Source organism: Synchiropus splendidus, chromosome 4, assembly GCF_027744825.2.
Source record: "Synchiropus splendidus isolate RoL2022-P1 chromosome 4, RoL_Sspl_1.0, whole genome shotgun sequence".
NCBI classification, from domain to species: domain Eukaryota; kingdom Metazoa; phylum Chordata; class Actinopteri; order Syngnathiformes; family Callionymidae; genus Synchiropus; species Synchiropus splendidus.
The window spans coordinates 2,121,186-2,144,030 of record NC_071337.1 but is presented as its reverse complement, the minus strand read 5'-3'; the positions used below and the strand labels follow the sequence as shown (position 1 = coordinate 2,144,030).

The following is a 22,845-nucleotide window of genomic DNA, read 5'->3' as shown; positions in this document are numbered from 1 at the left end:
AACAACATCAAGAGTGAGTCGCCGTCACCCAGTGGCGCCACCTTCTCCTTCCAGGTCCTCTAACTGTCCTTTGCATTTCAGACGTGAACGGCTCCAACGTCTGCCCCTTCGACATCGACACGGTGGACGACTCCAACGAGAGCACGCCTCGGTTACGCTACCTTCGACTGGACGGCAACGACATCAAGCCTCCGATCCCCCGGGACGTCATCCTCTGCTTCCGCCTCCTGCGGTCCATCGTCATCTGAGGCGTGACGGAGGCTCACCTGCCTCAGCAGCGGCGCTAGAGCCTGAGCGCCGGAGACGCTGCTGCGCTGTTAGAGTAGAGAGTTTCCTGTTGTCACTTTGGTGCCTTGGATCGCCACGGTGGATCGTCCAATGAGATTTTTCTACGCTCAGAGCAGCCCAGCCGACGCAGTGTTTATTGTTTGGATCTTGTTTGTTTCAAAGCCAAATGCTTCTTTATGAGATTCATGTTGATCATCTCTGCATCCTTCAGCAGTCGAGCTAAATCATTTTGCACCGATGAGCTAGCATTTTCTCATCCTGTTCATACAGCACGTTAGGATTTCTGGTTCCTGCGAACCAAGAACCATGCAAGAGATTTTTTTTTATTATTATTTAATTACTGGTTGCATCATAACTGTACATAATGAAATAAAAAAAAGTGCTAAAAGTGTTTGCTACTGAGTGATTCTTTCATGATTCTAAAAACATGTGGCAGCATTTCTGGCCCCAAACTTGCAACTTTGCGACAGGCAGCATCGCAGCTTTTAGACAAGCCACTCTGTAAACATGGAGCCTGGTGCAGTTCCTACTGTCCACCAGCAGGTGGCAGGCGCCAGGGGAGGAAATACAGCACGGCTCGACGACAGTAATGAAGACCAGCCATCATCATCATCATCACTTGAGATATTAAGAGAGGATAGATAATAATAAAAAGAACGTGCCTTTTATGAAGCAGATGATGGTGAATATGTCGATAGTGTGTCGAGCATTTATTCTGTGAGCAGTGAATATGTAGGAAGACTCGTGCGTGCGTCACAAGTCAGCTGGCTTAGCCTCCAAGTCAGGGCGACAAAGTTGAAAAATCTCAATGAAACAATAAGAATATGAAAAATAGAAGTTGTTTCAGCGTCCAGAACAGACGACCACAGAATCAAGGTCAAATGAAAGTCAACAGCAAAAGGACACAGTCTTCCTCTTCCCCTCTTTGCTCTCACGCTGAGCTCAGGACTCACTGGAAGGACGGCGCCACCTGTGTCCGCTCTGATCTCTCATCTCAGTCTGTTATGGTTCAGGTAAGTTAGAACCAATGTAAGCATTAGCACTGTCAATGACATGTGATCGGTTCTCTGAGAATCTCTTCGATATTCAAGCATGAACTGCTAGTCTCTAGTCACACCATGAATCCCACCGACTGGGACTCGGCCAAAACGATTTGGGGCCGGTTGTCGTCGTGAATCAGTGGAGTCCACCCGGACCCACCCAGCTCCCACTTCACTTGTGAAATGTGTTGCCCACGTGTCAGTTGACACTCCTGGAGCCTGAAGACGCGGGTCGGGCTTGATTCAAGGTGACGAGTCCCTGTGAAGACTCGGGTCAAGTCCGCCTCAGGAGCACAGCAGCGGTGCGCCTCCCTCACACCTGAACTCCAGACAGACAGATGCGAAGTGGAAGGCCGGGAGGGAGGCCTTGCTCCGAGCCAGACTTCCTCTCAGCTCCATGCTAACAGGGGCCGCTCACAGTGGCCCCATTGTGTGCCCGCACCCCGAGCATCCCCCTCGTACATGAAAGCTACACATGCCGGAGTTTTGCTGCAGGAAAAGAAATATTTAGCTGCGATTGAACCGCGCTGGGAGGAAAATAAAGGAAACACTTGTAGAGGATCTGAAGCTATCTGCCCGGCTGGGGGGGCGGGGGGGGGGGGGGTCGTGTTCTGTGTGTCATGTATATGTGAGCGATGAAGGTGTGTGTGCAGCGAAGGGGAGGGGGGCTCCGAGTGACCAAAAACAACCTGCTCCGGGCCAATCGGTCTCAGTGCCTACCTTGACACATACGCGGCAGGGCACTCACAGACCCTCACACCCCACACACACACACACACTCACACACACACACCACCCTCCCTCGCCAGGGCACCTCTGCGCGACCTCTCACCATTGGCCGAGTCCCGGAGCCCTCAGCATCTCCATCACAGCTGAAGGGACCATTTGGAAAAGCAGGAGACAGAGGTAAGTCTTTCCTTCCCGCCGCCGACTCGGGCGCCGCTTCGATCGCGTAGCGAGAATCGTAACTAGCTAAACACCTCTGCGACCTGGTCGCTGTCTTTCCCAGCGTCATGTGCCGTTTCCGCGCTCGTCGTCGTGTGAGATTCTGGGGCCCCTAAATGTCTCTTCTGGAGCCGTTGGTGCGAGATCCGCGTCTGACTTGAGCTGCGACCTGCGGCGAAGACGTCCGTGCGGCATGTTTTGCGGGGAAAATGTGGTCCGTGGAGCCAAGCAAAACACGAGGGGCGAGGGAGTTTTCACACACAGGACACAGTGATGGCCGGGATAAAAGCGCGGCTCTGTCCTCCAATAGAAGCCCTCTGTCAGAGGCGGCGAGCTCCGGCGCAACTCTGACAGCCGCTCGCCTCCTCCACCACTTGTCATTTGCATTATTAGATTTGCTCCCGCAGCAGCAGATTCCTCTCCTCAAGACCACAGAAGGTGGTTTGAAATGGCTTAAAACCTCCAGAAATAGCCGCCCGGGCTTCTCAGGTTTCTCTGGCTGACAGATGGGTGTGTGTTGGGCGAGCATCAGTGAGAGGACGTGTCTCTCCAGGTGTGTGTGTGTGTGTGTGTGTGTGTGTGTTGAGTGCAGCTTGTCCCGTAACTGACTGCTGTCCTGTCCACAAACCTCGGTGGAATTTGGAGTTTGAGTGCAGAGACGGACAGGGAGCAGGCCTCATAAAGGCCCACTGTGAGGGGCCAGGGGTCTCTCCATCTCACCCTGAGGGCCAGTGTCTTCACCTTCTCTCTCTCTCTTCTCCATCTGCCTCCGCCGCCCTGCTGGACGCTGTGCAGCAGGAGACTGACACGTCCCAGACCGGACCCCATGTCGGCAGGTCACTGACTGGTCCGAGCCATGAGAAGCAAACTGGCTCCTCAGACCGACCAACTCAGACAATATGGGAGTGTTACTGCGCAGAGCTTAGCAGCTGCTCCGTCGCATGGCTCCCCGCAGCACACAACACCAGAGGGATCTCAGGGCACGGCAACATGCTGATGGTTCAGGGCTTATTTTCTGGCTTTTGTCATTTGCATGAGGCTCAGACAGAGGAAGGGTGGCCCGGTCAGACCGCTCTCTCTGCAGAACCGGCCCAGCTTTGCCATCCTGGACCGGCTCCTCCAGGCTGGCAAACATGGTTCCTCCGCCACATTCCAGTCAGAGCTGAGGGCCGGCATGCAGAGGTGCAGCACCCAGCACCGGGACCGGCCCGGCACCGCCTGCTTCTTCTTTGGCTTTTGGCTTCTCCTCCGCCTCGGCCCGTCTCTCTCCTCACCCCCCTCTGCTCCTCCAGTCCCTCCAGGAGATGGCCATGATGCGATCCCCCAGTTATAAAAGTTGAGGAGTTTTCATTCGCTTCAGTTTTTATTTCGTTTTTTTTTCTGTCTTTAAATACAGTCGGTTTTTGAAAAAGGCTTAGTTTCAGTTTAGTTTTGGCTTTATTTTATTTGAAGTAAAGTTTTGAAGACAACACTTTTGTTATATTTTTTTGTCTGTTGTTTGCAGTTTCAGTAGTTTTTCAGTAGTTTTGGTGAACTTTACCTGAACCTGATCGCAACTATGAACACAATTCCAACCAATCGCAGCGATTTCTGTGCGGCGCTGCAGTTTTGTCCAACAACGCAACTTTCCCACCAATTCCACCAATCATTGTAGTCTGCTTTGGCCCCGCCCCCTCACTGTGGCAGTGATCGCGATTCGGACCTGAAGGATCCTGGATCCTAAATGTTCAAATCCCCATGATGGAACTGTAGAACAGAGGGAAGTCAGAAGCCCAACACTATAAAGCAAGATGGCCGACCTCCATCTCTCTCCAGCTGTTTCTGAGCCTCTACATCAACAGAGCAGCAGCTCACACACACCTTGACCTCTCAGACTCCGCCCCCATCCACACCTCCGTCAGGCTCCGCCCTCGTCAGGAGCTCCGGAACAGAACAGCCCAGAAACGACTCAGAGAACAGCATCATGAAATAGATGGACTTATTTTAGCATCAGTTTTATTTGGGATCTAAATTCTTTATTTATATGTTTATTTTGTTTGTTTTAAATAATGAGTGTGTTAATATTTTTCATAACCAATAAAGCAAAAAAACCAATAAAAAGTCAGCTCTTCATAGCCTGTGTTAGCCGAGCCATAGACCTAAGCAGTCGTCTACCTCTTACTTCCACTTCTATAGAGCCAGGACAAGTGCTAGCTTAGCTCCCTGCATCTGTGGACCTGGGCTCGCAGAGAGGAAATGACCTCTTGATCAACAGCAGAGCAGCGAAGTCGACTCCTGGAAGCAACATGAGGAAATTCCCTCCATAAAATCCCCTCTTCAAAGTCAGAATGAAGGTTTGATGTAGTTTGTACGTGGTGGAACTGCCACCTTAGTTAGCTAGTTGCTATGGAGCTAGCGACTAGCTCATGGCTGGAACGCAATCATTTCTTGAAGTACTCGTCAATATACTCCAATACTCATGGACCTGCTGGTTGGTGAGTGACTGACATGACGAGTCGCTGCTCTGACCTTCACTGAATGACGAGTTACGCAGATGACTGATGCTTCTACACCAGATCTGGAGTTGAAACTTCACCCTCAGCCTCTCATGACATTTGTCCCCTGGAATACGAGTGTGTGACTCTGCTGCCTCTAGTCCATCCAGCCCTAGTTTGCATTGTGGTTTTGGACTTGACAGCACCAGTCGTCTTCTTGTGTGGGATGCCCGGGCACAGATGGAGAAGACGGTGAGAGGGGTTTATATTGGTCCTTTGAAAAGACAGACCTGCAACAGCAGGACGTTTTTATCAAACGCTAACTGAGAAGAAGAAAGTCAAGCGAGTCACCTCCAGTGACCTGCGCGGCCCAATGAACCGGTGTGGCTTCTGCGCAGGTGAACCATGAGGACGCTGGTGCGGCTGGTGCTGGGACTCTTCACCCTCCAGGCTGTGGTGGCCAGTCCAAGATTCTCCCGACAAGCAGACTCCTACCACGGAAGCCACTACGATGGGAACGAGCTCAATCTGGAAAACCCGGACTTGTACGACTATGAAGACGGCCTGACCATCGAAGACCCTCAGGTAGGACGAGCTGCAGTGTGTCCAGCCCGCGGCCCGGGGGCCGGGTCCGGCCCGCCGCGTGGCTTCACGCCAGAGCTGGATACGCTTGTCTTTAAAGTCGTGCTGGAGCACTTGTCAGAGGAGCCGCAGGAGAGGCTTGGCACCACAAGCCACTGTTTACATTTGACCTCAACCTGAGCTGTAACTGTTGCGCTGCATGATGGGACTTAACAAGCCTGGAGTGTTTAAGACCTCCTGAAGTCACACGAGGTGTGAAATACTGTGGTGTGGTGTGAATACACCTGCATGTGTCGTGTACCCTCAGTGTTAGCCTCAGAGTTACCTCCAGTGTTAGCCTCAGAGTTACCTCCGGTGTTAGCCTCAGAGTTACCTTCAGTGTTAGCCTCAGAGTTACCTCCGGCGTTAGCCTCAGAGTTACCTTCAGTGTTAGCCTCAGAGTTACCTTCAGTGTTAGCCTCAGAGTTACCTCCGGTGTTAGCCTCAGAGTTACCTTCAGTGTTAGCCTCAGAGTTACCTCCGGCGTTAGCCTCAGAGTTACCTTCAGTGTTAGCCTCAGAGTTACCTTCAGTGTTAGCCTCAGAGTTACCTCCGGCGTTAGCCTCAGAGTTACCTTCAGTGTTAGCCTCAGAGTTACCTCCAGTGTTAGCCTCAGAGTTACCTCCGGCGTTAGCCTCAGAGTTACCTCCGGCGTTAGCCTCAGAGCTACCTCCAGTGTTAGCCTCAGAGTTACCTTTGACGTTAGCCTCAGAGTTACCTCCAGTGTTAGCCTCAGAGTTACCTTTGACGTTAGCCTCAGAGTTACCTCCAGTGTTAGCCTCAGAGTTACCTCCAGTGTTAGCCTCAGAGTTACCTCCGGTGTTAGCCTCAGAGTTACCTCCAGTGTTAGCCTCAGAGTTACCTCCGGTGTTAGCCTCAGAGTTACCTCCGGCGTTAGCCTCAGAGTTACCTCCAGTGTTAGCCTCAGAGTTACCTCCAGTGTTAGCCTCAGAGTTACCTCCAGTGTTAGCCTCAGAGTTACCTCCGGCGTTAGCCTCAGCAGTGAAGGACAACCTCGCTTTGATACAAATGTTGTTTGCTGATGTTGCTGATGTCACATCATGTATTTTGGACTTGATCCAGCAACCGTCTTATTCTGCTGTTGAATTGTCTCACTGGAGCTTTTCATGGATCACATGACCCTGAATGACTCCACCCATCCTCATCCACTTAGCCTTTGCCGGGTCGCGGGGGCAGCAGCTTCAGAGGGTCCCATGCAACACCAACCAGTGGAGACCTTTTGCCTTTTGACCCTGAAAACCCTCAAACAAGATGCTTGACTTGAACTTGATGATGAACCTGTTGGTAGCTAACTTCACCTCTTCTAGTGGGTTTGAAAACTGCCCGCCATGACTGGACTCCTGACTTGACTCACGAGGGTTTGCTGCTCCGGTGGTCATCAGGAGGCCGCATTCATGTCCCTCCAGTGCTGAGCTCCAGTCAACAAGCGCTGCCTCGACTGCAGCTGTGTGGAATAAACTGTGCCTGAATCTGAGAAGATGAGCTTCCTGCTGGTGCCCATGTGGGACTCTGTCCCGGCCAGGCGGTGGAGCAGAGTCTGCTGAAGACAGGACTCTATACAGAGACGGCGGTCCCGCAGCAGACCAGGTCAGGAGGAGGAGCTGAAGTAGGTCAGCGCCCGTCCAGCAGGGATTGAGTTCATGATCAGGGGGAAGCTCCACAGGTGAGGAGAAGGAGCCACGCAGCCCAGTATCCGGCACAAAGGGCCGACCCGGGTCTGGCCGGCCGCCAACCCAGGAAGAGCTGGAGGAGCAGAGCCTTGGCGTGGACGCGCTCGGCCAGGCAGGAAGGGATTTGCCCGTGAGCCAGAGGATTTCAGGTCTAATCCAGAGCTGAGCGGGGGTCAGTTAGGAGCAAAGTGCGGCCGGTGATCCTGGCGTGGCACAGTTCTGCTGTCCCACACTCCTCAGTCCAGGCAGCGTGGTGTCCTCGCCCATCAGTGCCAGCTTCAGAAGTAGTTCACCTCCCCCTAGCTCCCGACACACTTAGGCTCCAGTTGAGAGGCACAGCGCTCCGCACCTGACCAAGAGAGGTGGCCGCCGGGGCCTGGCCCGGAAGCCAGTGAGGCCAGTCTGGCGCTGGCCGGAGAGACCTGGTGGGGAGGGGAGGGTGGCTGTGATGCGTTGTTTTCTGTCTGCGGAGCATCTGCTGCCACTTATGAAGCTTGGCTCTGGTCTGACACCGTCTGTGATGTGGCCGGCCTGCAGGGCATGCTGGGAGGACCCCACTGCCATGAGCCCACTGTTTGGAGGGTGGAATTGATTCCAGGGCGCCGTCGGGATGGCGACCTGCTGACTCTGCGATTCCTCCGAGCCAGCGGCTGAACTGAAACCTCGTGTGTCTGAAGCCTCTAACTGGAGTTTATAACCTGCAGCAAGTTTGCTGAGGAAGGGGTCGACGTGACAGAGTGGGGCGTCAACGTGACGTAGTGGGGCATCAACGTGACTTAGTGGGGCGTCGACATGATGAGCGGGGCGTCAACGTGACGTAGTGGGGTGTCGACATGACGGAGTGGGGCGTCAACGTGACCGAGTGGGGCGTCGACATGACGTAGTGGGGCGTCGACATGATGGACTGAGGCGTTGATGTGACGTCATGGGGCGTCGACATGACGGACTGGGGCATCGACCTGATGTCGTGGGGCGCCGACATGACGAGTGGGGCGTCAACGTGACGTCGTGGGGTGTCGACGTGACGTCGTGGGGCGTCGACATGATGGAGTGGGGCCTCGGGTCTAGAGGGGATGAGTGGGAGTGGGGGACCAGATGTATCAACATCTGGACGCTATCGACACGGTAAGCAGCACGCAGGACTGGAAGGAGCCTCCTGGCCCCACATGGGCGGGAGACATGGGCCACTGGAGAAGGGCTGGAGTCAGGTAGTGTTGGGCTCGAGACCCCCTGACTGGGCTCTGACTCAAGACCATGGCTCAGAGAAAACCAAGACTTTGACAAACCGAAAACTGACTTTCTTCCCTGATAAATCCAAACCCCCGAAGTTGCCTCTTCTTCAACCCACCCTGAACCACCAGGCACAAAGGCTGCGTCCAGGTTTGTTCAAAGACTGGCTTCTGAACCTGCGTCCAGCGAGTCCCACACGGCTGACACCAGACCAGGTCTAAACGCGGTCGACTCTGGTCTTGGAGGCGAGACCAGTCTCCTGCTGTGCATCACCAGAAGAGGTGCATTTGAGGTGTCACATTCAGCCATGATGGCATTTGTGCCTGGAGGAAGCCAGATCTTCAGGTGGAGGTCAGGATCGGACTGTAGACACTGGAGTCACCGTCAGACCCAGCTGAGGAACTCAGTGTGTCCTGATGCGGCGGCAGGCGTCCTGCAAGTCCTCGCCCAGGTCGTTAAACACACGGCGCTCCATCAGAAACCAGGTCCAGGTCTGAGCACACGGTCCTCCAGCTCCACATCAGGATCGGCTTCTCTCACTGTCGGCTGGAACGCTGACTCAGCGTTTTCCATCTCCAGCCTCTGAGCTGGTTTCATCCCTCTCCCCGGGGCTTGTCCTGCTCCGTCTGCATCGCGACTCCTCTTCCATTCTGAGACATCAGCTCACTGGAGAGGGAGAAACCGCCCTGTCAGCAGTTGGATCCCTGCTTTGGATGTTCACCTCACTGAAGCTCCACACAGCTGAGGACCAGAGAAACTGTGTGCAGGCTCAGAAGCTCTGACAAACATTGGATCTCTGTCCGTTGTGTGTGCCAACTTGCTCAGTTTGAGGATTCAAACTACACAATAACTGGGTTCCAGTCTGGTTCAGAGTCCTGGTTCAGGTGAGCCGTGTGTTTTGGAGGGTCAGGTTCAGGGGGAGAGGCTGGGGAAAGGAATGTGAAGTGAGCGTCGCATCTGTCACACACGCAGAGGAGCTCATCCTCCGAGGCAGAACGTTCTGGTGGTCTCACGTGATAAAGCAGAGTGGAAACATCAGGACAGGTGGAAAAGTCATCATCATGACGGTGGTTTCACGTGTGGCTCCTCCGCTGCCTGTGGAAGGGAAGGGCCCCTGAAAGAACGGACCAGGGGCCGAGCGGAGTGAGATCTACTCCCCATCATTACAAACCTTTGTAAACTTCCCTTCACGTTGTCGTTGTTCCTCCGTCAGATTGCTTCTTGATCGGCTCGGGTCGGGAGCGATCCACTCTCGACACCACCCATCCTCGTCCCATGGCGCCGTACGCCACATGATGAACAGTGGGAGACACAAGAAAAACATGCTTCACTTCCATATAGCATGAGGCATCACATGAAGGTTTTGGGTCTCAAACGTGAGCAGCCTCACCGTCTTCAGGGCCGATTATCGGCAGCAGTTCTGTCCCAATAATCTCCGACTGATCTGATCACCTGAGGAGAGTTACCTCTCCTGGTGAGGGAACTAAAATCGTTGTTGTGTTTAAGAGAGATGCAACCCCTCTAGTCCTCTGCTGGTCCAACAGACTGTGTCCACTCAGGTGTGTCTGTTTCCTTGACTGGACGTCCACTGAACCAAAAGAAAAAACACAAAGGGGTGGGGCCTGGACACAACCGCTGCTCACCTGCACATCACAATACACAGTCACAGTGAAGCACGCACATCCACGTGGCAGTAACAGTTGAGCACACTTTTACCGAACATGACTCCATGACACATTCACAATGAGTCACCAAACCGAAAGTTCATGGCGCTTGTACGAACAGTACAGTTCTTATCTCCACTGACCTGCTGAACTTCCGTCACAACGCAGAGCCTTGCCCTTCAAAATAAAAGTCCCCCAGCAAAAACAAAGTAATAGCCCCCAAAATAAAAACAGAAAACCAACAGCATTTCAACAGACTTCACACATAACAAAAACATACGTGTTACATAGACGCAGAAGAATGTGTGTGTGCTGAGTGCGAAACATGTTTGAGGCGTGTCTTTGCATCACACGTCCCGAGTTGATGCAGATAAAAACCAACGTTCAGTTGCTGTGTACCAGTGTCACACACCAAGCCGAGAGGGCATTTTCCCCCCTCAGTTTGAGATTCAGTCGAGGCAGAAGTGAGTCCAGGAGCTTTGGAACGGTGCTGCGTCAGTCCAGACTCTGGATCGGCTTGGTAATAAGTGGAGGTTACGTTTCGGTCTCAGCGCTCGAGCTCCAGTTCCGGAACGCTGCTGCCACCTGCCGTCCCCTGAGCTCATTTAAACATGGTTGATATCGATGATACTTCAAATGCTAGCAAAGGTTTCTGGTTCACTGGGTAAAGGAATGTCAGGGGAGACTGAGCTGCTTGTTGGAGGTCTGCACTCTTCCAGTACCTGTGACCCAGATTGTAGTGAGCGACCGTGTCGAGGCCCTTGGTTGGTGGAGACCAGAAAGATGAGTCAGCAGAGAGTCTTCAGATGTTCGGCCTTCTGTCAGCACGCAGCCCCTGAGGTGAGGCAGACGGGGTCCCTGGGATCCCAGCAGCGTGAGAGGGACTCGGCTCCCTTCGCTCCAGGCTGAGTGGCAGGGAGGGAGGTCTGAGGCGGAGGGGTTCAGCGGGGACGTGAGGAGGGGGAAAGGTGCTCGGGAACGTGGTGAAACCTGACGCCTTGTTTGTACAGTTCCAGGCTGCGTTCGTGGCTCGCTCCGCCGTGCGAGTCTGAGCCAGCGACGCGAGTCACAGAAGCGGTCAGGCATTCCAAGGCCACTCAGTTCCGAGGCTGGTCCCTCCTGACCTTCCCCTCCGGTGTTTGCTCGAGGGAACCACGGCACTCGGCTGCTCATCAAAGGCTGGCCTTGTGTTTCCAGCCAAGACTCGCGACTCCTCGTGTCGCAGCTTCGGCTGCTGAAGCTCGGAACATGGACCGCTGCAGCTACCATGAGCGTCAGGGTTCCACAAGGACCATTCAGAGGCTGGACTCAGCCTGGAGGGGCGTGAGAGGCAGAGTCAGGTGTTACCGGAGCCGCTGGCTGGGGACTCAGCGCCACTGTCTGGATCATGCCGGTACTGCAAGTCCACGCCTCACAGCAAAGTTGGATTCAAACCTGCAAAACTCAGGCTGCAGCCCTCGAATCTTTCTGTTTCAGTGAAGATGGTTGAATCTTCCCGTTTCCTCTGATAAAGCAGCGCAGGCGGCGAGAGTGTGGAGACGTTTTTAACTTGTCACAGAGTTCAAATGAGTTTCAGAAAAGACAGCAGACACTGCAGCAGAGAAGACGAAGGGTTCAAAAGCCTGGTGTTGTTAAAGTCCAACGTGTTCATTGACTTGGTCCTGCTGACCCAAACTAACTAGAGGGGAACTGGTTATGAATTGAAAAGCTGCACGGGTTATTGACTCTGCTCACTAACCAGTTTAGCCACCAAGTGCTGGTGAGGATGAAGCTGGGTCCGTGCATGTTTGGACATGGATCCTGGGTGCACGGTGGCCAAGTCGAGCCACTGTGCACCCAGGATCCGCTCCAGATCCAGGGAAATGTGAAAGTCAGGGGCAGCTGACTCCGCGCCCGAGCCGGTCTGGATCTGGTGCCGAGACAGTTCCGACTTGTAGCCGGGCCCGGCTGCTATCTGGGTGTCGTCCGTCGCAGAGCCCACTAGATGACGCTTTCAGAATCTTCCAAACAAACCTGTCACCGTACTTAAACCAACAGCGCCACCTCGTGAGCTCTGAAGGTGAGGCTTCACGAAGCGTCACCAGCGCATCATGAGCGTCCAACTCACCAAGCAGTCAAATGGATTGGTTCCTTTCCAGGGTTTCCTTCATGCTCTCTCTCAAAGCACTTAAACTCTGAGATGACTTGGTTCTCACCAGGTGTTCCACACGATGAGAAGATGTTTCACCTCTCAGATGAGTGACTCCCTCTTCCAAGTTAGGACCCGAAGGTGGTAGATGACTGGGGTCCAGGGGCTGCGGGGGTGACGACCTCAGAGTCTGACCCTCTGAACATGGAGGACAAGTGTTTGTAAAGGTTCTTGACGTCATACAAGTCAGAGACTGGAGAATAGAGTCACAGCCTTGAAACGACTTGAGGACTGGTGTGATGGAGGTCCACTCCTGGACGTGTGACTCAGCAGCGGCGTGTTTCCCTCAGATAGAGATCGGCACACTGGCCCCGCCCGACTACCACTACCCCATCCCTGAGGCCTCCCTGGAGGAGCAGGAGGGCCTGGAGGAGGAGGAGGAGGAGGAGATGCCGATGATGCCCCAGCTGGTCCCCCAGGGCTCCGGAGGGTCGGGGGTCCTCATGGGCCCGGACACTCAGAAAGGTCGGAAACAGCACTCACACCGGGGACACGGGGTTCCTCACCTTCCAGGCCTAACATGTGCATGTGTTCCATTTAACTGGGCGGTTAAATGTGGGGCCCCGCCTTTAATGTGTCTGTCTGCTAACACCTGTCTTGTCTCTAACAAGAGGTGGAGCTGCGTCTGACGCCCATCGACATCCTTCATGTTTCCGGGGATTTGGGGAGCTCGGACGGCTCTGGAGCCTCTGGGGTTTCTGGGGCTCCTGAGGCCTCCACTTCTGGAGTCTCCGGAGACCAGGAGGCTCCGAGTGGCTCCGGCAGTTCTGGGGACATCGTCCTGGTGTCCGGGGACTCGGTGGAGATCCTCAGCGCCGCGGGCTCCGGGGAGTTCTTGTTATCAGGAGACCTCTTGGTATCTGGGGATCTCTCCGGGGACCTGTCGGGGTCCGGACAAGCCTCTGCAGACCTGGGCTCGGCAGCTTCAGGGGTTTCTATTGAATTCCCTGAGGGCTCCGTGGACCTGTCTGGGTTCTCCGGGGACCTCCTCGCTTCTGGTGCCTCTGGAATTTCAGGGGTTTCCGGGGACTCTGAGGAGTCGGGGGTCTCTGGGATCATCCTGTTACCTGGAGGTTAGTGTCTTGGCTTGGAGAGCGTGGGCCTTGCGTGTCATGTGATCATGAGTGAGTGATAACAGCTTGACTGACTGACCCTCTCGCCTCTCGTCACCTTCCTAATGTCTCCTAACCGCCCTCCTTGGCTCTAACAAGAGGAGGAGCTGCCCCTCATTCCAACCACCGCCCCCCACGAGGCAACTGGGGCTTCTGGCGAATTCTCTGGAGCTTCGGGAACATCAGGAGATCTTGGCGACTTGGGGATCTCTGGAGTCTCCGGAGACTCGAGTGTCTCTGGAGAATCTGGGGAGCCTGAAGTCTCAGGAGCCTCTGGGGACATAGTGATCACCGAGGTGTCTGGAGATGTGGAGCTCACTGAACCCTCTGGAGACACAAGAATCTCTGAAGCCTCTGGAGAAGTAGAGGTCTCAGGAGACTCCGGGACTTCTGTGGTCTCTGGGTCTGGAGACACGGAGGAGGTCCCAGGTGTGACCTTGGTTCCTGATATTGATAAAGGTCAGTACCTGAAGCTCTGAAGACTCAAAGGTGTGAGGTTAGACTAGCGACCTGCCTCAGTTCGTTTGGCTGGAGAACACTGCCAGATCTCGGGTGGCGTCGTGCTGCTGAGGACTCTGGTTTCCTCCCAGCCAATGCTTCCCTCACCCACGTGTTTGACCAGCTACACAACAAAGTTCTCACCGGTCAGTTCAGGTGGAGTCACAGCTGGGACGCTGAGAAGCCTGGAACATCACTGAAACACAGCTCGGAGGATAACATGAACATATTTATTATGGAACAATAACGTCAATAAATACGAAAGGAAAAAGTTAGAACAATGTGGAAAGTAAAGGAAGTCAGTAAATGGATGTGTTTGAAAGTAAAATAATTCAGTTATTTGGAGATATAGATACAAAACGAAGGGAAAATAAGGGATAATGCACTCCAGAGTCCTCGCTGGGAAGTAAATGTGACAATTTGTTACCGTGGTCATAAATAACATTTTGTGGAAATGGGGGGAAAAGTTACCTGAAAAGTAAAAATATGAATTGAATGAGTCAATACACATGCAGAAATAAAAGATCATTGATTTATTTGGGAGTGAATCTGGAAACACTGGAAACACCGAGCAGTAACAAGCACATGTTGGAAGACCAGGAGGATTCATGGAAAACGATACAAAAAATGGAATCATTCTGGAGGTTCATTAAATAATATAGGAGTAGAAACTAATTTTCAAATGTGTTCATTTGAAAAGGTCAGAATAAATTCAACTATTTTTTTATTAAAAAGAAAAAGGAAAATGAAACAATGCCAATGAATGAATGCACTGTGTCAAAGACAAATAAACTAAATGACCGGGTAAAGGTGCAGAAATCGGCGCGTGTTGTTTGGAAGCATCCTTCGCACGTGCCTCTTGCCGTCGTTGCCTCCAACTGTCCGCTCCGAGCCTCGGCCTGCGCTGCAGCGCTCATTTAACTGCGGTTGGTCGGTTAAATGTGGTTCTAACCTGTTTCCTTAACGGCTGATCTTCTCTCTAACAAGAGGAGGGGCTTCTTCCCACCACAGCAGAGACCCCGCAGGAGGGGGCTGGAGGGGTAGAGGAGGCCTCCGGCTCTGAGCCGGAGGAGGCGGTGGTCGACCGGCGAGGTTAGTACGGCGGGGCGCGAGGACTGGGACCTGGCTGCTGCTGACGCCTCCACGTCTGCTGCGCCAGCCTCGGCCGCTCAGCAAAGCTTGTGGCCCTTCTTGCAGGGATGCCCACCTGCCTGCTGTGCACCTGCCTCGGCGGCTCCGTCTACTGCGACGACCTGAAGCTGGACCAGGTGCCGCCGCTGCCCAAGGACACCACGCACTTCTACGCGCGCTACAACCGGATCACCAAGATCAACAAGTCCGACTTCGCCGCCATGAGTGCGTCCCCACTTGCGAGTCCCCGCCGCCGGCGCCCGCCATGCTAACCACTCCCTGTTTCCGCCAGGCAAACTCAAGCGCGTCGACCTGACCGCCAACCAGATCGCCAGCGTGGACGACAAGGCCTTCCTGGGCCTGCCCAACCTGGAGGAGCTGGTGCTGCGGGAGAACCGCCTGTCACAGCTGCCGGCTCTGCCCGAGACCATGACCCTGATCGACGCCAGCCACAACAGCATCGCCTCCAAGGGACTTGGCAGAGAGGCCTTTAAAGTAGGCTCGCGCCTTTGATCCCCGGGCAGAGTTCAACTCTGACTGCTGCAGTGCCGTATGGGCCCAGCTGCGCCCTCAGTGGGTGGAGCTTAAACCTGTGTTCTGTGCATCCCCAGGACATGACCGGACTGCTGTACCTGTACTTGACCGACAACCAGCTGGACCACGTTCCGGTGCCTCTCCCAGACAGCCTGAGGTCTCTGCACCTCCAGGTACCTGCTCTCTTGTTTTCACCCTCCGCTTCATCCACCGTCCGTTTGAGTCCGAGCTGCTCACTAGTCTGTCCCCGTGTCCCGCCAAATGTCTTCGTATGCCTTCACTCTCGGACTCTCCTGAGTTGTAGCTGGAAAGTAAAAGTGAGAATTTGTTAATGTGGGAATAAAGAAAAAAGCGGGAAAAAAAGTTACCTTAAAAAAAATGCAAAATTTGTTTTAATTATAATATTATTACTACAAACATAAATACTGGAGAGTCAAGAAATGAAATGAGGAAAAATACAATGACAACAAATGGAGTAATTTATGTAGCAAATATGTGGGAGAGTGAAGGGAAGATATTGTGGATGAATATGATTTATGTCTTCACACTGTGACACACACTAGAGGCTTGTCAATGCAGTGATTTATTTTATAGACATGGACAGGAGGAAAACAAAAACATATGAAAAGGGGAAAAAAGAAGTAAATAGAGAATTAATAATTTAATGAATACCGTGTATTGAAAAAAATATATGAATTGAATGAGTGAATAAACATGCAGACATAAAATCTCATTTATTTATTTATCACTGTCCGTTTGAAACCCAGTCTCTCCCTGTGTCCCGTCAAACGTGGCCCACTTGTCACTCACTTGTCCATGCCGTGCTCCCTCCGCCTCTGCAGAGGGCAACGGTGAGCGACGGCTACACGTCACCATGAGGCAGAAGATGCTCACTTTTAGCCTTCTGCTAAAGCGCAGAGGGACGTGTGACCTCAAACCTGACGCCACAACTTTGACTCCTTCCATCATAGATTTCTTTAGTTTGACGCTAACTTGACTCTTCTCTCACGTTGTGAGCCGTAGCTGTTACGCTAACGTTAGCTTTGACTGAGGTACAGCAGGAGATACTGCTACATACAGTATACAGATACATTACACCAGCAGGGGGCGGGCACCGGCGATGGGTGGCTGAGGCATCGTGACACAGTGTTGGTGAAACAGTGTCCTCAATTCCAGAGGCCACTAGATGGCGCTCTTGGTTTACAAATGATGTGAGGTTCCATTGAGTGAGCTGTTCCAAGTGCAAACAGTTTACAGCAGACAGCGCCACCTGGTGGCCACATGACGCCTCGGCGACTGCTCCCTGACTCAAGCCCAGGGCGAGTGTGCACGGAGGTTCTAGAGGCGGGTCACAGTGGTAACGCGTGTGTCGTGTCGCCCCGCAGCGCAACAACATCCAGTCCATGCACGAGGACACCTTCTGCAACCTGCGGGACTTCAGCTACATCAGGAACGCGCTGGAGGACATCCGTCTGGACGGCAACCCCCTCAACCTCAGCCGGACCCCGCAGGCCTACATCTGCCTGCCCCGCATTCCCATCGGGGACCTGATCTGAGCTGCTGACCTCTGACCCCCACCCACACGCCCTTGTACATACCGACACTTCAGCGGGATATTTCCACGTGCTGGACACCGAGGACACACACACACACACACGCCTCCATGTTCGTGTCCTGTCAAACCAATTTCCAACCGCACACACACACACACACACTTTTGTTAAGAAGCAAACTCACTCCGCGACTTGACGGAACGGTTGCATCCAAAGATAGAAGACGTCTGTTCATAAACCGTGCAATTAACATGTCACACTGTTGATGTTTGTTTTGTAAAATATATATATATATATATTATTATTATTATTATAATGATGAATATTTCACTCACACTTGTACGACCAGCATCGCGACGCTGAGGCTGGGAGCTGCATCTAAACTTGTGAAGTCTGTACTATAAAATAAAAACATTTATGCTGAGACCAACTGGAACATTTGGCTGAATTACTTTCAAGTCCAGTCACGGAGGCTCCGCCCCCCGGTCGGCCATGTTTGGGCGGGAAGGAGGGCTGTCGTGTGATCTGTATGGAAAAACCACCAGTCAATAAAGTTGTTTCCACCACCTGCAGTCATCTCTTCATTGAGCGACGATCCAGAGAATAAAGAGAGAAGCAAGACTTGAACTACATTAGGAGCACTAGTACTCAGCTGTGGTTGACTAGTAGTGTGCAAGTATACCTCACTAGTGAAGCCAACAGTACTGCTAGTAGAGGGACATAAAAATACTCACCTGTCGCACCAGTAAACATACTGGTCTACTAGTACTAGTGCAGGCTTGGTTTTTACTAGTAGTGGCAGTGAACCAAAAACTACTAATCTACTCGTGTATCTATTTTTGTTGTAGTAGAGCTGCTAGTAAACACAAACTGGTTTTACTAGCGACGTTCTTTGCACACTAGTGTGAGACTATGAAGCAAAACAGTCTACTAGTAGATAATGTTGAGTTAGTCGGAGTACTAGTAGACTAGTAGAGAAATGATCACTCGTACGTTTTTAAGCTTCACTAGTATTGCTAGTAGCACAAAACTGAACAGTACAGTGGTGCCTCGGTTCTCCACCACAATCCGTTCCAGACAGCCGTTCCAGAAGCGAATTCTTGGAAATCTGCATCGATTTTTCCCATTACAATGAATGGAAAAAGATATCAACGTTGGTCAACGTTGTCATTCGGCGCCTTTTAACACCCTGATCAAGTGCTTTTTACTCAAAATAATAGCATATGTGGCTGAGCTATACGTGTTACGCCTCCCTGAACGCTACATGCATGACTTCATTTTTTTTCATCCTGAGATAACTGTCATCTCGAGATAAAAAAATAAAGTCACACACGTGACTTCCAGGGCCCCGTAAATATCCACTGGAGCTGTGAAACCAGGTAACAGTTGTGTTACCTGTGGTTGCAGGCGTGTGTCTCGGTGGTGGGGTGGAGTGTTGTCAGGGGCCCCACAGTTCCTGGCCCTGTGAGGGGCTGACGTCACTGCAAAGCCCTGTTCAGTGCGAGTGACGGGCTCCTGGGGGCCACTGCTGAGGAAGGGCAAACCCCGCCCTCTGAAGCTGACACCTGATCGCCGTCATTACTGTGACGCGTTGTTGTGTTCCTGTGGAAACACGAGGCAGAATCCCGGAGTCAGTGTTTCAGTTGGAGAATATGACACGTGTGATGATGGTTTTGATTGGTTTGATGGTTTGATGTTTCGCCCCAACAGCTGGGGCGTGACGTCAGCGAATATTTGCCGGACAAACGTCACGATCCACGGGATCAGAAGTGACGAAGCGAAAGTGCAGGTCTGAGTCGCTCACCGGTGAAGAATGGCCGCCGCCTGTCGTGAGTATCCGCTGTGAAAACCCCCGGTGGCGTTTGTGTCCGAGTTCCCCCACTTTTGATCGGCATTTTCACTGCGTTAACGTCAGAATTATTGACAGTGTTTCATTCAAAACGCTCCACACCTGTCGCGAAAGCAGCTACCCGCAACATTTGCATGTGTTTTGTGTTTAAACTTTGTATTTCGGACTGGCATTTAATGGAGGCACAGAAGCACTTTCCCCTGCGAGTGTTTGATGTTCACTTGCGATATTTCTGTGATGGATTTTGGTTTTTATTTCCCAATTTATGCTATGTACCTTCAACGGCCAGCAGGGGGCACTCGTCCTGTCAATCGTTCTCTTGTATTAAAACTGGTTCTGATATACTGTGGTGTCTCGGTTTTCAAATGTCCCGGAATTCGAACAAAAATTTCTAGATTTTTTTTTTTGCATCGGATTTCGAACATAAATCCAGAACTGGAACGGACCCCCCCAAAAAACCATCACGTGCGTGGACCGACCAGCTGACCACGATGCGCTCTGTTATTGTGTCTAACGCAGCCTCTGTACGCAGACGTGTCCCGTTAGCTCCATTGACTGACTGTTTTTTCTTCATATTGAGGTGTGAAACCTTTCCTGTCTCCACACTGGACCGTGGTAGAGGGTCACAGGGGAGGTGCTGGAGCGCTCACCCCAGGGTTTGATGTTCTGTTGTGGGCTGGAGCTGGGACAGGGATGAGGCCAGTCTGGGACAGAGCGTGACTTGGTTTATGACTTGGTCACAGCCAAACTGCACAGAAGCGCACATTCAGAGCTGGACACGCACCGGGCACCTCTTCCCTTCTGGAGAGACCTCACTCACTCGGCAACCCCTCCCACATGCAGCGGCCACACACATAGAGGAACAGCCACCTGCAGCAGACACTCCACATTCACTCCTACAAAAGACTGTTTTAAGGCTTGGAACGCATTAGTTCTTTTTCCATTCATTGTAATGGGAAAAATCCATTCAGATTTCCAACAATTCGCTTCTCAAACGGCCGTCAGGAACGGATTGTGGTGGAGAACCGAGGCACCACTTTATATATTTTTAATTTAATAATACGTTTTAAAAATCAATGGATGAAAATAATAAGGCTTTTTTGGGCAAAACTGTGTCCAAATACAATATAAAAATATTTCCCAAACTCCACGTGGAGGAGTGAAAGGGTGAAGCTCCTGTACAAAGATGTTCAGGTGCAGATGGGTGTTTCCTGTCCAAGATGGCCGCCACTGAAGAGGATGAAATAAGAGCATGAATACACTCGTGTCTGTTGTTGCAGCATCATCAGACGAAGAGGACATTTATCGTTCAAGTTCAGATGCTGAAGATGAAGACCCGGAACCTCAAGTACAGGTGTGTTTCATCTGTCCTTGTGGGGACCAACACTTCACTGAACACCGCCATCACATTTCTGCCGGTCCCCACTAGGTTAAGCCTCAGTTTGAGGGTGAAAACCTCAGAATAGTCAGTCAGTTTGGTTCAGGTGAGCCATGTGTTTCGGTTGGTTGGGTTCAGGGGGAGGGGCTGGGGAAAGGGTGATGGCCAGGAGAGGTTCTCACACAGACGTGTGTGTGTGAGATCGGAGCGTGGGGGAGTTAACCACCTGTGTGTGTGGGGCACCAGACTCCCTGCAGGTACTACAACCAGGGCGGGTGTCGCCAGGGCAGCAGGTGTCTGTACCCGCACGTCTGCGTCTTCGCCGTCCAAGGAAGGTGTCGCTATGGCAACAGGTGCAGACTGACACACCCTGACGGCTCCGCCCAGCAGGCGCCCTCTGCAGGTAAGGAGGTGCGGCGCATGGCGCATTCCTGTGGGACGCACATGAAAAACTGTCTGAGTGATGTAGTCCTCACCCTCACGCGTCAAACTTGAGGTCCGGGGTCCAAACCTGGACCACTGTCCACCAGTCTGTGGCCCGCGAGAGCTTGAAACATCGCGTTAGCTTAAGATGAAATCGTGACCCCGTTTGACCCCTGTTCCAGGGGCGGGCCCAACACCATGAAGACGAAATACCATCCAGCGTCACCTCCTTCTGAACGGTGGTTTAGTGGCTCGTGCTGCAGCCTGAAGGTGGTGGGTTTGAATCCAGCCTGACCAGAATATGGGTTGAGTGAACCTCTGGGCACTCTGGTTTCCTCCCACAGTCCCAGCGACTTCACTATTATGAAACAGGAAAGTGTGACTCAGCCATGATTTTAGGTGCTCCAGTTACAGTATTTAGTATCATAGAAATGCTTTCATTCTGTCTGAATCTGAATAAAATCTTCTCAACATTAATCATAAATATCGGACCTTCCTTTGAGCAGTGAATATCATGGAAACTTTGGACGTAAAAATATGATATACAGCCACTTTAAGTTTTTTTTTTTATTTATCATCACATTTTTAGGGACCAAAAGCAGCATCAAAATGAGCATCACATATTGGAAGAATCCAATTTAAAATGGAGATAAAGACCTAAAAAAACAAGCTGGTAGTTTAAAAATGAAATACATTCGAAGTGCAAATGTCTGCGTGAGGGATGAACAGAGGCCTGGCTCTAGTTCTCAGCCTCACTTCCGACCTCCGTGTCCCCCGCTGCAGCCCCCAGCCTCACCGACGGCCGGCGCTTCCAGTGGCAGCTGAGCAGTGGAAGCTCCTGGATGGACGTCAGCAACGACCACGTGATCGAGGCTCAGTTCTCGCTGCCCCACCGGGCCTCCATCACGGTCTTCAACACTCCATACGGGTAGAGGTCCAGGGGAGCCTCAGGGCCAGTGGCCAGTGACGGGACTCACGGTGAGGTCCTCCTGCAGGAGGGTCACCTTCAGCTTCCCCAGGATGAGAGTGGAGGGCAAGGACCTGAGGATGAGACGCCTGGACGACGGCGCCACCCAGTGGCTGTGGTTCTGCAAGCTGGACTCCAAGTGGGTGGAGTACGGGGCGCAGGTGAGGTCGGTCATTTGGTTTGTCCCGGGAATCATCGGGGCAGAGGGACGGAGCTTAGGACTGGTCACAGCCATGATCTTGGGGAAGGAAGATGTTTCCAGCAGATGCTCTGGAACTCGTGGGTGAACCCGACTCTGGTGCGACTGTGATAGGACCTGAACGGAGCTTCCGGTGGAGTCAAGAGTTCAGACATCGAGGAGCAATTCCAGAATAATCCAACAGGTTCTTGCACCTTCAACAACGGATGTTGGACCTTCACTGTCAGCTTTAAAGGTAGTCAACCTCCACAATGCCTTGGACGAACCAGTGAGAATTCGTCTTTCCCCCGCAGATATGCAGCATGTGAGCCCAAACCTGAGCGCCAGAGTCGCTCGCCGCCCGCGCTACCGAGAGAAAACCTCATTCGTGTTGAGGTAAGGTTCTCAGGAGCACGACGAGATTGGTTCTGGGACGAGCCGGAAACAGCCCTCTGAAGTTCTGCCTGGACCGTGATGTTTGCTGATGATGTAGTGGTTTGTCATGGGAGGGATGAGGTGAGGAAAACACTGAGTTTGGACCTGACTCTGAGGAAATATGTTCAGAAGTATGTCAGTCTGTTGAGGATGAGATCCTGAGTAGCACAGGTCAAAGGTCATGCCCACGTCTGCACTGGACAGTGGGAGCTCAGTGGCCACCAGTTGGCGCCCTCTGCTCTCCAAATGATCACGGTTGTCTTTGACTCCACAGCAGCCTGAGCGCAGCCCTCGGGCAGATGTTCCGCAGCCAACCGCGGTGGCAGTTTGTCGGGGACAGAGGCGGCGTGTGGTGCGACTTTGAGGTTCTCTGGTGGTGATGGGTGGGCAACCAGGAACCAGTTCCGGAGGACAGATGTGACTCCGGCTCCTCTGCTGCAGGGCGCCTCTGCCGTCTGCTCGCTCAGCAGTGACGACATCGAGAGGAGCTACCAGCTGAACCCACGGGCCACAGTGACCTTCAGCGTCTGGGGTCAACCGTACAAGCTGGACCTCGGCGGTAGAGCGGCGTTCTTGCCTTCCCTCCTGTGATGTGGCTTCTGAGTCGCATGAATCTGATCGAGTGACTCCTCCTCATCTTGGTGTC

General features: G+C 52.6%; 3 protein-coding genes across 6 annotated transcripts in view; all 3 read left to right on the top strand.

Moving 5' to 3' along the window:
- The window catches only part of kera (keratocan), a 2,334-nt gene extending 1,655 nt beyond the window's left edge, over window positions 1–679 (top strand). Inside the window, exons 2-3 of the mRNA XM_053863077.1 lie at window positions 1–13; window positions 82–679. The exon at window positions 1–13 is cut by the window's left edge and continues 859 nt beyond it. Coding sequence (XP_053719052.1) covers window positions 1–13; window positions 82–248 — 180 coding nt within the window. The 3' untranslated portion in view covers window positions 249–679. The remainder of the gene's footprint in view (window positions 14–81) is intronic.
- Window positions 680–2,056: 1,377 nt separating this feature from the next.
- Window positions 2,057–17,388, top strand: LOC128757409 (aggrecan core protein-like). 3 transcript variants are annotated; one of them, XM_053862675.1, is made up of 10 exons: window positions 2,057–2,234; window positions 5,146–5,332; window positions 12,432–12,606; window positions 12,753–13,214; window positions 13,353–13,712; window positions 14,766–14,843; window positions 14,949–15,107; window positions 15,175–15,377; window positions 15,494–15,589; window positions 16,802–17,388. In XM_053862675.1, the coding sequence occupies exons 2-10, from the start codon at window positions 5,153–5,155 to the stop codon at window positions 16,970–16,972; spliced, it is 1,884 nt and encodes a 627-aa protein (XP_053718650.1). In that variant the 5' UTR covers window positions 2,057–2,234; window positions 5,146–5,152; the 3' UTR covers window positions 16,973–17,388. The 3 variants fall into 3 exon arrangements, with proteins under 3 accessions (XP_053718650.1, XP_053718647.1, XP_053718649.1); XM_053862672.1 differs by having other exon boundaries at window positions 14,739–14,843; XM_053862674.1 differs by lacking the exon at window positions 2,057–2,234 and adding an exon at window positions 4,752–4,999 and having other exon boundaries at window positions 14,739–14,843.
- A 1,201-nt stretch (window positions 17,389–18,589) lies between these two features.
- Window positions 18,590–22,845, top strand: part of LOC128756903 (uncharacterized) — a 5,008-nt gene continuing 752 nt past the window's right edge. Inside the window, exons 1-9 of one of the 2 annotated variants that reach the window (XM_053861737.1) lie at window positions 18,590–18,798; window positions 20,099–20,172; window positions 20,443–20,599; window positions 21,403–21,547; window positions 21,615–21,747; window positions 21,900–22,020; window positions 22,079–22,160; window positions 22,474–22,564; window positions 22,641–22,758. In XM_053861737.1, coding sequence (XP_053717712.1) covers window positions 18,783–18,798; window positions 20,099–20,172; window positions 20,443–20,599; window positions 21,403–21,547; window positions 21,615–21,747; window positions 21,900–22,020; window positions 22,079–22,160; window positions 22,474–22,564; window positions 22,641–22,758 — 937 coding nt within the window. In that variant the 5' untranslated portion in view covers window positions 18,590–18,782. Of the gene's footprint in view, window positions 18,799–19,696; window positions 20,173–20,442; window positions 20,600–21,402; window positions 21,548–21,614; window positions 21,748–21,899; window positions 22,021–22,078; window positions 22,161–22,473; window positions 22,565–22,640; window positions 22,759–22,845 lie in introns of those variants that run through there. The other variant, XM_053861736.1, reaches the window with a different exon arrangement.